The 16,736-nt window shown below is 42.3% G+C and overlaps 2 protein-coding genes across 6 annotated transcripts in view; both read right to left on the bottom strand.

Annotated features, from left to right (window-relative positions):
- The window catches only part of SMC5 (structural maintenance of chromosomes 5), a 53,794-nt gene extending 50,951 nt beyond the window's left edge, over positions 1-2,843 (bottom strand). The window contains exons 1-3 of one of the 4 annotated variants that reach the window (XM_075078356.1): positions 2,647-2,821; positions 1,438-1,516; positions 924-1,065 (exon numbers count right to left, since the gene is read on the bottom strand). In XM_075078356.1, the coding sequence (XP_074934457.1) occupies positions 924-1,022 (99 nt within the window). In that variant the 5' untranslated portion in view covers positions 1,023-1,065; positions 1,438-1,516; positions 2,647-2,821. Of the gene's footprint in view, positions 1-923; positions 1,066-1,437; positions 1,517-2,285; positions 2,549-2,646 lie in introns of those variants that run through there. The other 3 variants (XM_075078357.1, XM_075078355.1, XM_075078354.1) reach the window with 3 other exon arrangements.
- Positions 2,844-7,186: 4,343 nt separating this feature from the next.
- MAMDC2 (MAM domain containing 2) overlaps positions 7,187-16,736 on the bottom strand; it is a 70,929-nt gene continuing 61,379 nt past the window's right edge. Inside the window, exons 11-14 of one of the 2 annotated variants that reach the window (XR_012657895.1) lie at positions 13,862-14,010; positions 9,630-9,889; positions 8,480-8,564; positions 7,187-8,148 (exon numbers count right to left, since the gene is read on the bottom strand). Coding sequence is in view for 1 of the 2 variants with exons in the window: in XM_075078350.1 (XP_074934451.1) it covers positions 8,087-8,148; positions 8,480-8,564; positions 9,630-9,889; positions 13,858-14,010 (560 nt within the window). In the remaining variant the exon portion in view is untranslated. Of the gene's footprint in view, positions 8,149-8,479; positions 8,565-9,629; positions 9,890-13,857; positions 14,011-16,736 lie in introns of both variants that reach the window. The other variant, XM_075078350.1, reaches the window with a different exon arrangement.

The following is a 16,736-nucleotide window of genomic DNA, read 5'->3' as shown; positions in this document are numbered from 1 at the left end:
AACTTCCTCCACAGGTTAACAACCTCTGATCAATTTCAACCTCCGAACAAATTATAATCAGCAAATCCACAGACAGGAAGAAGTTCTCATGAGTTCAGGGAAAAAAGGCAATGCAAATGAAAGACACTGCCAGATATCTGTACTAATAGAACTGCCAACTCTAACAGTATAAAAACATTTAAACATGAAAAGCCAGTAAAAATACTAAGAAACAGTGCTGCCATGCAGTCAATTTCCATATTTACATTTGCTCAAGACCGAGCTGCAAGCTGAGAATATTTACAATCATTTAAGCACCCAGATTCAGTGCTCCAAAGATCTACTGAAATATATTCCATTCGACCAGAATATCCAAGACAGCAAGAGCAAAACTTAAAAATTGACAATATAAACTTCCTACTACAATGTCAACACATGATCTCCTGGGACCAAAAAATGGAACAACACAAACCAATCCAACTGCCATTTAAATCAAAGGTCCGTGCTTTTAGATGAATTCTCATGCACATTAAGGAAACGTTATTTCTACAGGTTCTATATACTTGGAAATTTAAGTTAGACTTCTTCTATTTCTCCTTTAGTTGGTATTTCTGATCAAATGTTATTTATGTATTAGGTGGCATTTTCCTACCCCACTGTGGAGGCTTAGACATCTTCAAATATAACCTCTAGTCTGCTAAGGTTTCAGTACAATTCAGGTATTTCCATTTCATAATTCAGCCAAGAGAATAAGTAGTTAGAGTAAAACAAAACCCCTTTGGTAAAATCCTTTGTCTCTGGACCAGGTTATTCTACACTTTGGACACCTTACTTTTTATAAAATAAAGCAAATCAATGAAGACAGTGTTTTGCCCCCTCCTCTGCTGGACAGGGCTCTAATGAAATACAGATTAAACATGGAAATTGCAAAAGTTCACAGCTACCTTATCAGCTCGCCCTATGAACGAAGGTTTTCCAGCCAGTCCCAGGCAGATGGCACAAACAATGCTTGACTTTCCTGTTCCATTTGCACCTACAATCATGTTCAGATTGGGTCCTGGACGTACTTCACAGACATCATATGTTCTGGAAAGCACAATAATTTTTTGAACCTTATAAACACTATGTCACCTTAGAAAAGTTTACTTGTTTAAAACACTTTATGATTATATTAAATGACAGTTAATTCTATCAAATCTAGACTCAATCCTCAAATATTGTTTTGTGAAAATATCTCAGTGAAAACTAACACTACAATAAAACACAAGAATGACATCCAGCCAGATAATGACAATTTCTATTGATTTTACTAGACCATCATATTATCTTACCTACAAAAAAAAGTCAGAAAGAAAATTGAGTGAACACAGTCAACTCTGTCACATTTAATTCCAGCTGCCTGCTGTACGGCAGTCACAGGAGGAGATTCCACTCATCTAATCCATAAAACATACTTACTTGGGTCTTAAGCTCTGCAAGATGTCTGTGGAACTCCATATCGATACATCATGCAGTAGCTTTCTTGAGTTACAAGAACCTAAAACATTAGCCTGTTATCAGTGATTTTTTTAAAATTATATTAGACATATTTCGTCTGGTACATCCAGCATGCCTACTGCAATAACAGCTACAGGGAGTGAAGAAGCCCTAACATGCAAATTCAAGACAAACCATTTACATTGGTATGGTCAGTAACATCCTAAATTTATAGTGAACTCTACTACTTGATGTTCTGTTCTTGCACTGCACCAAACAGACAGAGAGCAACGGAGACACTAATACCAAAGAAGAAACAAAAAGCAGTTAAGGATAAGACAATAACATAATCCATGTACTTGTGGAAGAGAAGGCATTTGAACCCTTAATGCTGAAGCTTAAACTACTGTCTGAAGCTTTCTTTGACATCTGTAGTGTGACCCGTGAACTACACTACTCAGAACTATTTTCATGGCTGACATGGAACTATCAGCACACCAGCTATAAGAAAGCAGCCTGAAAACTTCTAGTAGTAACTGTAATAGCTCTAAAGAGAACGGTATTCCCAACACACAGAAACTAGAAGAAGCATGTGCAACAAGATAACACCTCAGACACCTTACCCTAATGGTTCCCAAGGCCTACCCTCGCTGCCCTATGAACAACTCTCCCTTCCTTCACTGCATGCCAATCACTAACTGGGAGAAAAAAAAAAGCATGCAGAGGCTGACATGGACAACAGGTACCACACCTCCTTCGGGTAAGAAGGGCCGACATCACCACCACTGGGGAACGCACCCCACACTGCACGAAAAACCTACGGGACTCACAATCCACACAGCAGGTGCTCTCCCCACCCTAAGCAAGGCTTCCAGGAAAAACACGTTTCACGCACTCCACTTTCTAGTCCCGAAACCCCTCGGTGTCCAAGGCCTTTTAAGGCCCCCTGTTAGCTGAGGATGACCTCCCCGCTCCGTTCACCACGGCGGCGCCTCGCCAGCTCCAGGTCTGGCTCTCCTGACTTAATCCCCCAGCTTCTCAGCCCCGCACCCACTTTAAAGCGGGGCGCAGAGTGAGGAAGCCGGGACCGCCCAAGCCAGCCACTGACCCATGGGAGGGCAGGCAGACCGCCCGCGGCCAATGGCGGCCGCGCCACCAGCCGGGAGGAGAAAGCGCCCGATGCTCACTCACAGAAAGTTCTCCATAAAGATCCTGACGATGGAACCCTCGACGAAGCGGGAGCGCGCCTTAAGTGTCTTCAGGGCCTGCTTGCTGCTGCCGGCGGCAGCCAGCTGGCTAGGAGTCCTTTTTCCCGACGTCGCCACCGCCATCTTCGCCCCTCCGCCTTCCCTCAGCCCACGGCCGCGGGGACACAGCTCGCGCCTCTCGTTGGCGGGCGGGGAGGCGGGCTGGTGGCGATAGCGCTCATTGGCTGAGACGGCAGTACTAAGACGCCATGAAGCTTTTCATTGGCTTGTAGCGCGGCGCACTGACGCCCATTGGCTGGAGGAGAGCGGGCGGTAAGGGCGGCCCAGGAGGGAGGTTGTGGGGTTGCTTTTGTTGTCGGGTAAGGAGGTGGTGAGTGGCAGTGACCGTGCTTATGCTTCCCGATGCTGAGGCAGCAGCACTATATAACGGGCGTGAGCCGCGGCCCGGGCCACTTCCCGGCTGGCGGGAGAAACCCCTTACCGCCTGGCGGGTCGCACCGCGCCCCCGGAGGCGCCCTCTCCCGCCCCAACCCCCTCTTCTGAGGGGGACCAGCACCAGGCCCCGTCCTTAGGGTGCTTCTCGGAGTCCCGTCCTCTTAGCGGGGTGTGAGGGGTCGGATAGGACCCGGGGCTGCGGGCTCTAGCCCCCTCCACTGTCACTGGCCGCCACCGGCAGCGGCCTTCCCCCGGTGGCTACGCAGTGCGAGGCGGCGCGGGGGACCGGCTTCCCCACGAGGTGGCGGCATAGCCGAGCGGTTGGGCGGCCGGTGCTTCAGGGGTCGGCGCCTATCTGGTGTTCTCCTTCCTTCGTGGGTTTCGGGTGAGCGAACGCTTCGTGGTCCAGCACCTGTTAGGGTTTGTTTTCTTATTTTTTAATAAAAAAAACAGGGAAAACAGATTATCCACATGTTACTTCTGAGATTAGGAAGCCTGTAGAAAGGATCGATGTCCTTCAGAAATGATGCTAGAGAAATGCGCGTTTGTGAGATCTTGGCAACTTGACTCGGGGCAATCACTGGTATCACTGAGACTCCTGCAGGTGCCTCACCTTTCCCACGTGCTTTATTTTTTCTCTCAGACCACAAGTTCCTGCTGGAGCACAAGGCCTTGTAACTAGGCAAAGCTGCTATGAGGGCCCTCATTAAGACTGCTGAAACTGCTTGTGCTAAAGGGGAACTACATAAAGGAATCAAAAAACTAGAGTGATTTGTCCTAGCAAGTTTACAAGGAAAACAGTGTTTTTTCCAACAAGAACCAGATGCTTGGAATGTGCAGTCTTGCAAGGCCACCTGGACGTGTACAAGCGACTGTATCTGTAAAGACTGAGACTGCTGTGGTAAAGACATCAGAACAGCATCTTTGGGTATGGATGTAACAGAATTGGGACCTATGAGGAAAAAGTAATTTAAGGCAGGTTGCTTCTTTGAGGGGAATTTGGGTAGATAAAGGGAGGTACAAGGGCAATGAAAAGGTTATTTCATATACCAGGAAAAAATGGGAGAAGAAAGATTAAGATCTATTAAAGAATGAGAGGTAGTTCTGCTCCAACAGTTTGAGTGCAGATACCCACAGATAGTAATGAAACTGACCTGCATTTCCAAGCCCACCACAATATCAGACAGCCCCTTTGCATAACCCACTGGAGTTTCCACCAGGTCCAGGTCCAGACCCAGAAGAGTTTGTAAAAGAATAAAGAAGCATAGAAATGCACCCTGGTACTATGTGGTGTGGAGGGGAAAGGATAATAACACTGAAAGTACGTCATTCCTAAGACTTGCGCTAATAGCTTTGTAATGGCTGTGTAACTGAGTGCAAATTTACGTCACTGTAATTAGTAAATTAATGTGTCTATTAGCCAATTAGAATATTAGGTGATTTATTAGTTGGTACTGTTTTACTTAACAAAAATTGTAGTCTCCTAAATCAATTATATCTCAAGCTTGCAGACTGAAACGGTAGAGTTGGACTCATTAAGTAACAGTGACTTCCAGCCAAAAGAGAAGGCGGTGGTAGATTAAAGAACCATTTCAACATATTCCCAGTGGAGACTGCTGAAGAGTCCTGTTTTTCTTAGAATTTGTCAGGGAACATTCTCCAGGATGCTGGTGAGATCTGCAAAGAGAAGATGGCGAAGACCACGAAGTAGGCAGTGCTTGGACCAAGAGGAGCTCTTGAAAGAAAAAAGGGAGATGTAAAAGCTAATGCAGAACATAAAAGCAGCAAGATGTAGCACAGTACTTAACAGTGAGCAGAGGAACATAGTAGAATATGCAGTTGGATAAGAAAGAGCCCAAAATGCTGATGTTCAGAAAAACCATATGCAGGTGCAGGAGGTGGACAGGAAAGCAACAGAGGAAGCATGGGAAGCAAACAGCAAGAAGATGAATATAGTTCAAAGTAATGTGAAGGAGTATTGAAAAATTATTCATTCATACTTAAGCAACTAAGAAACTTCAAATCACAAATGGAAATGTTTTTCCAAAGAAAGTGTTAAAATTAAGTAAACTTGGCATGTGACACCTAGGGCTTTGTCTGAGATAGAACGAGAGTGATGTTTTCTCTTTTTCAAAATGTGAGGGGTAGAACTTTTTGACTCAGGGTGTCACATTGCAGGAAAAAACGTGCTTTCTTCAGCCTTTTACCTTACACAGTGGTCCTTTCGGAGCAGTGGGTCTCTTGCATGTGGGCAGTCACGCTTGTGAGTTGTGATCAGATCCAGGCAGATAAAATGCCAGGTCTTTTATTGCTCAGTGTGAGCTGTCTTAGTGAAGCTTCATGACTATAAAGTTGGATTTATATTATATTTGTTTTGTTGTGACATAATAGTCAGCCAGAATACAGTTTCATTTACATTAGCGTAAAGCTAGAACAACAGTGATATTTTATGTTGTTATTCTGGTTTTCCATTGATGTAACTGAGATCTGAACTTGGTCCTCTTCTTGGAAATTAGCAAGGATAATTACAAAGTATCAACTAACGGAAAATATTTAAAGAATAAAAAGGGTATTAAACAAGAAGGCAATAAAAGGGCTTTTCCTCTGATCTCAGGGCAAGTTCAGTTCTACTCCAGCACAAATCTACATTTAGAGCAATCAAAAACAAGTCTGTTAGCATTTGGGGTGTTATAGCTGCTTTTTGAAGGTTTCTTTTTCATTTCCATTTTATGGACTGTGCCACAACTAGGATCAAAGCAATTACTTGTAGGTTCTCCAGTAGCTTTTGAAGAGATTTTCACACAGTAAACAGGCCTAGTCTCAGAACTGTTCTTTGCCCTGCTGTGGTCAGCTACTGCAGCAATGAGAACGGAACAAATAGTAAACAAAAATGGATCCCAGACAGAAATTAGTCGCACAGGGAGTTTCCTATTTGGACAGAGCCGATGAAATGTTTTTCATCTCGCCATGAAACTGAAGTTTGCCACCGGAGAAATCATAATGCACCTTCCCTAGTTTTCAGATGTTTTGCAGCCATTCTTTCACTAGTCTGTGAATGTGCAATTCTATAAACTGATATTCAGCAGGCACTAAAGTAATTTAAAACCACCTTTCAAATTCTCCCTCTGTTCTTTAACTCCTGCAACAGAAAAGGGTGGAAAGGTGCTGTTGTTCCTTATTGAAGGAGGAGCTTAGGGTTTGGGTTTTGTTTTTGTTTTTTTTTTTAGTCAGGACAGTGCTTCACACCCTACAGATAAATACTACTCTCAGTGTTACCAACAAAATCATTGTACCAGTGAGGTCCCTAGAGAATGGTCAATGGAGAACAGAATAGAGTACTTTGTTCATGTTCTTATTCATATCAGCCTAAATCTGATTACTCTGACAGAGTGAAGCAGAGCAAAGCATAAATTGTTAGATGCAGGAATCCAATAGTTATACTTTGTGCTTCATTTCTTCTGCAGACAAGACCTACCAGCACTATGGAGAGCCACCAAGTCTGATGACTTTAACCACTTCATTTTTGCTTGTTTCCTGCTTAGATAATTTGCTCTGACTGTTGATTCCAAAGCATAAGCTTTACAGAACAACTGTAAAACTCTGTTGATTCTTAGGAAACATTCCATTGTTTCTTGTTGCTTTCATTTCCAGAATAACAGTAAGAGTGATGTGTTCATAACCAGCAGCCAACTGGGACTGCAAGTAGCTAGGATAAGCAGTTAAGATGTCAATTCATTTTGGCTCTTCCTCAGCCTCCAGGAAATAATAAACTGCTTCAATCTATGTGGTCAAATATATGTATTAGTACTGAATGTATTTAATTGAACAATCTCTTCAATTTTTTGTGACACCAAAATGAAAAATTATTAAAGATGCAAGGCACTAGATTGTCCCAGGTGCTGTTTATCCTTATAGGCCACTAGGAAAAATGTATACTTTGTTCTGAAAGGCACAAAGACTATTCTCATTTTTCAGGGCTCATATTTAATTCTCTTCATATTCAAAATATTAAATATAGGCTATTATACTAGGTTCAGTTATTTCTCATTACCCTGATAACTGTAAAGTCCAAAGCACAGCGTAAGATCATTTTCAAAGTTACATTTTTATTTGTAAGTTATAATAATTTCAAAACAAAACCTTAAACACACAATAAAATCTTAAAAATTAACAAGCTGTGTCAATTCGGTTTCTGATTAATATAATGCAAGGCATCTCTGGTTGGGTAAAGTGTAAGTATGTTCTCTGTGAGCGTACAAAATGATTTTTTGAAAAAAATCCCCAAGACTTGTATGCCAGAAAACATATGGCTTTAAAGTATTTCATTTCATATAGTTCAAAATGTCAGCAGCTTACACTGAATCCCACTTGAACACTAAAAGTGAGTTTGTTATTGGCAAGGAAAAAAATATATACCTGTTATAGTAGAAGAATATAAAACCACAAAAAATTGCCAGCAGAGTGTAAAGAATTTCCCAGAGAGATTTGTCATCATGAATAATTGCACTTGACCTGTAGGCTGTTATTAGTAGCTAATACTATTTTCTTTATTGTTTCAAAATATTTATAATTTCCTTAACAAAATTCCATTCTGTACCCAACACAAAACATTCACTGAATGCAGATTTAAGATAACACAATATTGGATTTTAATTGTGCACCTTTACTTTCCTCTTTTTACCTATATACCAGAAAGGTAAGAAAAAAAAGCATTAAAATGAATGATCTGTGCAAAATGGGAAGCCTTTATATAATAACTGATACCTCATGCAAAAGATAAAAAACTTGAAAAAAACTCCCAAACATCCGAGAGGCCCTGAGTTAATTTCATTGCAAAGGTTAGGAACATGAGCACTCTAGTTCTTCCTATATATTGGTGCATATCCAAACCAGTACAGAATTTACTCAACATATTTTAAAATAGGCAGTTTGTGCAGTTTCTCACATATAAATCTTCTACGCACTTCATTCCTTTCAGCAGACTGTACTTAATACTCGATTTCATTTAAGCTGTCAGGATAGCCTGATGAGAACTGGATTTCTTCCACTTCTAGAATACAAAGAAGAGGGAAGTACCGATATTATTTGTATTTTTATTATGCATAAGAATGCATAAGACAGAATGTAATTACCATGCTAGATCTAAATGGGACTGCCATATGGTTTTCAAAAAGTGTTACAGCATCTTTACTAGTCCAGATTCTAAGGATGGTCTTGCATCGTATCAGAAAACAAAAATTCTGCACTAACCCAGCAGCATAATACTAAATTCAGATCCATTCGGTGGGGATTCAAGGGAAAAAGTACCACCTGCCTAATTGCAAACAGCACTGTGAATTGCTAGGTGTCTCCTAAGAGAAACAAAGTATGCTTAAACTTACCTAAACAGGGTCCTGCCTGGAACAGAATATCATCAATAGCAGTGTCACCTCTTATTGACACACCGCGGATTGCCTCAAAAATAATCTGTAAAGGGAAGACACAGCTTTTCATGAATCCCACAGGAGGAAGGACTGAAAAAAATAATACCCATGCAGTCTACTCAAGGATCCAGTGTGTACTGAAAGCTGCCTTCTTGGTAAAAAACTTCTGTGCTCCATCAGTGGACTGACTGTCCTGGTCAGAGAATTCAGGTGTGTGCTGTACTGAAAGAAGCAAATTTGTTCTCACAGTTCATTAAGAAATTGCTCTGTTTTATAGACTACTGATAAATTTTCTCTAGTTATGTGCCCTTTTGTAATCTTGCTTTTTAGTGCCGCTGTGTGTTGCCCATACACAAGCAAGACTTGAGGGGGAAGAAAGCATTACAATATTATGTTGTGGTCTTACTGATGAAGCCAAACTTGCTTTTCTTTTTCTTTCTTTTTTTTTTTTCCCTTCTAATTAATTTCCAGGCTCTTAAGGCAAAGTGATTTAAAAAACCCCACACGACATCTTTGGTTTGTGATCAGTGCAGTTTTGTGCCCAGTGCTGTTTTAGTGAATAGCAATTTCAGCTTCCTCTGACAGAGAAGCTGAAGCAGGCTTTGTCTCTGGCAATACTGAAATGACAGCACTGTTGAAGCCAAAGGCAGAGCTCTGGGTTCGCATCATCCCTTGCCTTTGGTGCCACCTGACAAACCATCCTGCAAGAAGCAGCCATTTTATTAGAGCTTAGTGGTTATGCTTCTGTCAAATCTAGCCAGGGCTTTAGGGCCTTCACTGAAGGAAAAGAAATTGCACAAGTGATCTAAATGAAAAATACCACTACTGGCAAGAAATGATGGGAAAACAGCATTTAAATATAAAAATTTTTTTTTAAATTAATGCATTAATGAACGATTTTCATACTTGCAACTTATTAATGTCTTTAATAATTCCCTCCCTACCTTCCTTTGTAAGATATTACTTAGTTTATTCAGGTGTCCATTCAATGCTATCTGCATTTTAACATTTTATTTGTTTTTTTTTAATACAACCCAAAACCCAGATTCTGTCACATAGCTCAGTTCAGTATTCTATTTTGACTGCTTTTTTTTTTTTTTTCTCTTACCTGGTAGTTTCTGTCACTTTCGTATTCTATCAGTCCCCTTAGCCATGAGATGCTTTGTTCCCCTGTCCTCCTCCACAAAGGAATCTCTTCATCTTCACCTTCCTTTTTTAGATAAACACTTAATAATCCAGTACCAGCTCCATACATGTGATAGAAAAATGTCAGGCACTGTTTTCCAGAGGTTCCACTTAGTGATCTTGAAACTAGGTATGCTCTCTGTCCATAGACCATGTCAGATGCCTCTATATACATGTAATAACCTTAAAAAGACATACAAGCAAATATTAGCAAAGTAGAACATGTTGTTGCAGCATGTTCATTATGCTCAACATGCTCATTATATAAAAACTATGAAACTATTTTGATGAATATTTTTATGCTCTAGACATATTTGTCATCTGTAATATTTGTGATACTGTAATAATTGTGTTAGTGCAATAATGGTAATATTTGTGAATACTAATATAAGAGCACTTATAAACTTGTTTATCTCTGATTAAACACATAGCAACAGAAAGTGATAAAAAGTAAGAAAAAATCATGGCTTTTCTTAAACCAAGAATGCACTCCAACAGTGGTGGATTAATTGGAATTCAGAGACAGATGCATCTACATCTGGGGGGACAGCTTAGGCAATGGTTGGACCTGATGCTATTAACAAAGCAAATTAATTGAAATACCTCTTCTAAATCACATCTGACGTCAATAATATTTTTCTTTCTGTGATCAAGATGTGAAGACACAAATGAGGAAAACTAGACTCTCTAGAATCCATGAATGATTTTCATGAACTCTATCTGTGGAAAAATTAGTCATTAATTGGTGGCAGGCAAATTAATCCCTTCCCCCACCCAGATCCATCATTTGGTTATTTCCAACTGAAGCAAACTGAGGTATGTCAGAAGACTGAGAAGCATCCCCACGTCCTATCTGCCACATATGGCAGCTTGTCGTGGTTCAGCCTCAGTCGGCAACTAAACACCACACAGCTGCTTGCTCACTTCCCCCCCCCCATGGGATGGGGGAAGAGAATCAGAAGAGCAAAAGAACTTGTGGGTTGAGATAAGCACAGTTTAGTAATTACAAAAAAAAAAAAAAAGATAATGACAATAATGATAATACAATAAAATGGAAAAGGGAAAAAAAAGGAAATGAAAAAAAAACCAGAACCACGCACGATACAACCACTCACCACCCACAGACCGACACTGCCCATCCCCAAGCCACAATTGCTTCCCCCCACCCTCACCCGGCCAGCTCCTCCCAGTTAACAGACTGGGCATGACGTTACATGATAATGGAATACCCCCTTGGCCAGTTTGAATCCACTCTCTTAGCTGTGCCCCCTCCCCTCCCAGCTTCTTGTGCACCTGGCATAGCGTGGGAAGCTAGAAAAGTCCTTGACTACTACAAGCACTGCCCAGCAGCAACCAAAACATCAGTGTGTTATCTCAACATTGTTTCATGCTGAAGTCCAAAGCACAGCACCATGCCAGCTGCAGTGAAGAAAATGAACTCTGTCCCAGCTAAAATATGACACAGCTGTTCTGTCTTAAGCTGTACCCTCTGCCAGCAGGCAGCAAACTCAGACTTTGCAGCAGCTCTTTACGCAGTCCCACTGCTCCCTTTTTGTGGTGTTGGAGACAACAAGCTGCCCATCTGCCACCACAAGTCCTGGCTGTGACACTGCCCTCAGGGGGAGAGGGGATTCCTAAGGATCAGTGAGGCAGGAGGAAAGCTGAGAGCAGCAAGAGCAGTGGGTGGATGCTCAGGGTGCCTCTCCTGATACTCATAGAGTCCTATTATCTAAACAAACTCATGCTGAGGACGTCCCCTCTAACCCGGGTGGTAGTTTGGTGGTGAGCAGCAGTAGAGAGAAAGAGTGAAAAGGAAGATTATCTACAGCTGTAGGTCTGTAAGGAAAAGATAATTTCATAGAGTGTTGGAGAATTCCCAAGGCTATTTATACCAAACCTGGTGCAAGCTATTGCAAGGATTTTTATGTTTACTATACTTAAAAGTTCCTTGAGTTAAAATGTTCCTTGAGCTAAAAACTTACGTACGCATACTACAGTATAATAAAATACCTTGCCTTTAGTTCTAAGGCCTGAATCATGACAAACTTGTTGGAAAGACTAGATGAGCTCTTGGTTTTGTGAATTCAAATGCATGTATTTCTCAGCACATCTTGCTGCAAAGAGATGTGTGAAATAAGGAACAAACATTGTTGTCACAGGCCAGGCTTGAAAGATTCTCTTGCTTCACCAGTTCTAAAGTTGAGCTATCAGCCTCAGATCTCAGAATACTTAGCAATCTACATAAACTGAAAATAGGTCTAAAGTCAGTTTCTGCCTTAGAAATCAAGAAGATTGTGCTAACAGCCCATTCCTTTTCTTAAGCAAGAAAAGTTTAAGTGTTGCTCCTACTATAAGGAGAGGGTTATTGTCCCTGGAAACACAAAAGCCAGGATATAGAGTTGATGAAAGAGGTAGAATAGAATATATTACCTAGCGAATAATGAAGAAAAAAAGAAAACATCAAGCAAACCTGAACATTAGATCCTTTTACAGAATCGAGTTTAGTTACCTACCAAAACAACCAGCAACTTTGATGTGATGTAGTCCTTTTGGATTATATTTTGTAGAAAAAGAAGGGTCTGCCACACAATATAGAGGTAGCCTACAGATGCCTCTCCAAGACTCTCACGCACATTTCAAAACAAAAATTCTCAAATGAACTTTAAAAACTGTTAGGAAAAATTCTCACTTATTTTAAAGCTGGTGTTCACGTATCTAGTTGATATAGAAGAACTGGGCAGCATGTGTAACAAAGATTTAGAGTCAGTATGTCATCTAATTTTTAAATGGAAAAGGGACAAGAATTTCAATATTCCCTTTTGAGAGTCATTCCACAGCACAAAGGTATCATTGTTGGGAAAATATTCTTGATTTGTAGATACCCTACATTTTCCACTTAGATAAATTAGCCAATAGGTATGGTCAGAATATGGTCAGGTTTGTAAGTATTTTTTTTTGTTTTATTTCATAATGCATTAGAGAAATTTTAAGTTTTAAAACTTACTTGTCTCTGAATGCTATTCATATTTCTACCCAGAATCAGCACTGTTTAGAATTAACAATGGAAGAACATCATTTCTTCGTGATCTGAAATTTCAAGCCAAAGAGAAACACTCCCATCTGTATACTCAATTCCACATGTAGGATTTTGGCCATACAGTCCCACTCACCATGAATTTACGCCTCTCTAGTAAATTTCATATGCACAGCTGAAATAACTGTGCTTGATAATGCTTAACATGGTTTACACTCAATCACAATCGACAGAATAATAATGGCTTTTGGTGAGCCTTTTGAGCAGGCCAACTGCTTTTGTAATCCAGCTAAAATTTTTAACAGACTGGATAGGTGACTACTGTGAATAAGACATCTTGCTTGCAACTGACTTTATAACTTGCTGAATGAATGCTAACCACTGTGAAGGAGGGCAAATGCAAAGGCCCCCAAAGCCTTTTTAAACCTACGTAAATGTTTAAAGTTCACAAGTCTTAGCTCAGTTTCATCCATTATACTGAACTCAGTGGTGGTGTTACTGAGATCCTCTTCTGCATGAACAGGAGCACCCAATGCAGAGACACAGTTGGTCATTTCCAAAAGTCACTGGGTACTGCCCTCAGTGTGGGGGCCATTCCGATGCAGTTTTCTGTGCACTCACTCATGCCAATGGGGTGGCCCGCTTGCATAAATACTTTACATTACACAAGTGAGGTTATAGAGCAGATTTTCAAGACAAAGGGTCTGTGGGACCTGTTTGATTTTCCATGTTTTCTTCTAAGTTTGAACAGGAAGGTGTTGATGCAGAAGAGCCCCCAGCCATCCTTTTAGTTTCAGGGAATATTCACATAAGCTAGGGGTTTGAAGAAGGCTTTTCTGCATGATCTGGAGAGTCATCCTGTCCTTTTTTCTCCCAAAGGAGAGAGCTACTTTAGGACATGACCAAATTACCCACTTGGTCTGCAGATAATTCAGATTAAACATCACGTTCTCAAAACCATCCATGGGTCCCTAAGAAATGTGTTTACTTCATTTGATTAATAACTGTGCTGAACAGAACAGTAAAAACTTCCTCTGTGTTCTAGGTTATCATTTCAACATATTTTTGATAAACTAACAATCTCTGTTCTGAAACTTCAATGTGAAGCTTAACTTACCTACCCCAGTAGTGTGGTCTCCTCTCGGTCCAGTGTAAGAAGTGGGAGTTGGACCCCTCCTCCTGTGCCAGCTCCCACGACCTCTCTTCTTCTGGGTAAACACACACTCATCTTTTTCAAAAGTACACTCTCCAGGATTGGGCAGCAATAGATCTATAAGGAGAGGACATTGTTTAAAACTGTGAATATGTTAGACAGATATAGGGAGAGATTATACAAGCAATGTATTGCATTCACTCACCTGCTTGAAATCACTGGTACCTACTTGGCAATCACAGAGTCATAGAACCACAGAATCACAGAATGGTAGGGGTTGGAAGGGACCTCAGGAGATCACCTTGTCCAACCCCCCTGCTTGAGCAGCGACACCTAGAACAGGGGCACAGGAACATGTCCAGGTGGGTTTTGAATGTCTCCAGGGAAGGAGACTCCACAGCCTCTCTGGGCAGCCTGTTCCTCTGCTCTGTCACCCTCACAGGAAAGAATTTTTTTTCTCATACTGAGGTGGAACTTCCTATGTTCCAACTTGTGCCCATTGCCCCTTGTCCTGTCATTGGCCACCACTGAAAAGAGCCTAGTCCCATCATCCTGACACCCACCCTTTAGATATTTATAGGTATTGATAAGATCCCCCTCAGTCTTCTCTTCTCCAGGCTGAACAAACCCAAGTCCCTCAGTCTTTCCTCATAAGGCAGACGCTTCCGCCCCCGGTTATCTTTGTACCTCTCCGCTGGACTTGCTCAAGCAGTTCCACATCCTTCTTAAACTGGGGAGTCCAAAACTGGACACAGCACTCCAAATGTGGTCTCACTAGGAGAGTAGAGGGGCAGAGTAGAGGGGGAGGATAACCTCCCTCAACCTGCTGGCCACACTCCTTTTAATGCAGCCCAGGATATTATTGGCCACCTTGGTCACACAGGCACATTGCTGGCTCATGGTCAGCTTGTTGTCCACCAGCACTCCCAGGCCCTTCTCAACAGAGCCACTTTCCAGTAGTTCAGCCTCCAGCCTGTACCGGTGCATGGGGTTGTTCTTTCCCAGGTGCAGGACCTTGCACTTCCTTGTGTTGAATTTCATCAGGTTCCCCTCAGCCCAGCTCTCCAGCCTGTCCAGGTCTCGCTGGATGGCAGCACAGCCTTCTGGTGTATCAGCCTCTCCTCCCAGCTTGGTATCATCAGCAAACTTGCTGAGGGTGCGCTCTGTCCCCTTGTCCAGGTCATTGATGAATGTGTTGAACAGGACTGGACCCAGCACAGACCCCTGGGGAACACCACTAGTGACAGGCCTCCATCCAGACTCTGCTCCATTGATCACGACTGTCTGGGTTCTGTTGTTGAGCCAGTTCTCTCTCCACCTCCACTGTCCATTCATCCAACCCACACTTCCTTAGCTTGCTTGTGAGGAAGCTATGGGAGACAGTGTTGAACGCCTTACTGAAGTCAAGATAGACAACATCCACTGCTCTCCCTTCATTGACCCGGTCAGTCACGCCATCATAGAAGGCTGTCAGGCTGGTCAAGCGTGATCTTCCCTTGGTGAATCCATGTTGACTATTTCTGATAGCCTTCTTGTCCTCTACATGCCCGGAGATGACCTCCAGGATGAACTGCTCCATCAGTTTTCCAGGGTCGGAGGTGAGGCTGACTGGCCTATAGTTTCCCAGGTCCTCCTTCTTGCCCTTTTTGTAGATGGGAATGATGGTTGCTTTCCTCCAATCCTCGGGCACTTCTTCTGTCCTCCATGACCTTTCAAAGATGATGGAGAGTGGCTCAGCAAGAACATCCACCAGCTCTCTCAGCACTCATGGGTACATCCCTTTGGGGCCCATGGATTTACAGGGATCCAGTTTGCATAGCTGATCTTTGACCCAATCCTTCTCTAACGATGGTAAGCCTTCCTTTCTCTAGACTTTTTCTCTCTTCTCTGAGGGCTGAGACGCCTGAGGGCCAGCCTTAGCAGTAAAGACTGAGGCAAAGAAGGCATTCAGTAACGCCGCCTTCCCTGCATCCTGCATCACCACAGCCCTTATTCAGCAGCGGGCTCACTGTATCCCCAGTCTTCCTTTTACTGCGGATGTATTTAAAGAAGCCCTTCTTGTTATCTTTGACATCCCTTGCCAGATTTAATTCCAAGTGGGCCTTGGCCTTCCTTGTCGTACCTCTGCATACCCTGACAACATTCCTATTTCCCTCCCAAGTGGTCAGTCCCTTTTTACACATACTGTGAACCTCCCTCTTCCATTAGAGTTTCTCTGGAAGCTCTTTGGTCATCCATGTGGGACTCCTGGCTCCTCTGCCTGGTATCTTTCTCACAGGGATGCACTGATCTTGAGCTCAGAGGAAGTGGTCCTTGAATACTGTCCAGCTCTCTTGGGCCCCCCTGCCTCCTAGAGCCCTAGCCCATGTGATTCCTCATAGCAGGTCTTTGAAGAGGCCAGACTTGGCCCTCTTGAAGTCCAAGGTTGTAATCCTACTTGTTGCCCTGCTTCTACCTCGCAGTATCCTAAACTCGACCATCTCATGGTCACTGCAGCCAAGGGTACCCCCAACTCTCACATCCTCAACCAGACCTTTCTTGTTTGTTAGGATAAGGTTGAGCAGCACATCTTGCCTCACTGGCTTCTCCACCACCTGCATCAAAAAGTTGTCCTCGATGTTCTGCAGGAACCTTCTGGATCATGCATGGCTTGCCGTGTTGCTTTTTGTATATATACTTACAGTAGTCACAAGCTTGTAACAGCTAGCTTCAAACTGATGTATGAAATTTAATTTAATTTTCTTCAGAGCTTTGGGGAAATCTGTGCCCTAGTCTGGCTCACTAAAATGTACTAATATTCTCTAAAACATCTCATATATTTTGTTATCTCATCATAGCTCTTA

The sequence above is a fragment of the Phalacrocorax aristotelis genome, chromosome Z (assembly GCF_949628215.1).
Source record: "Phalacrocorax aristotelis chromosome Z, bGulAri2.1, whole genome shotgun sequence".
NCBI lineage: Eukaryota > Metazoa > Chordata > Aves > Suliformes > Phalacrocoracidae > Phalacrocorax > Phalacrocorax aristotelis.
Note: the sequence above shows the minus strand (reverse complement) of the source record. Positions and strands in the feature narration are given on the sequence as shown.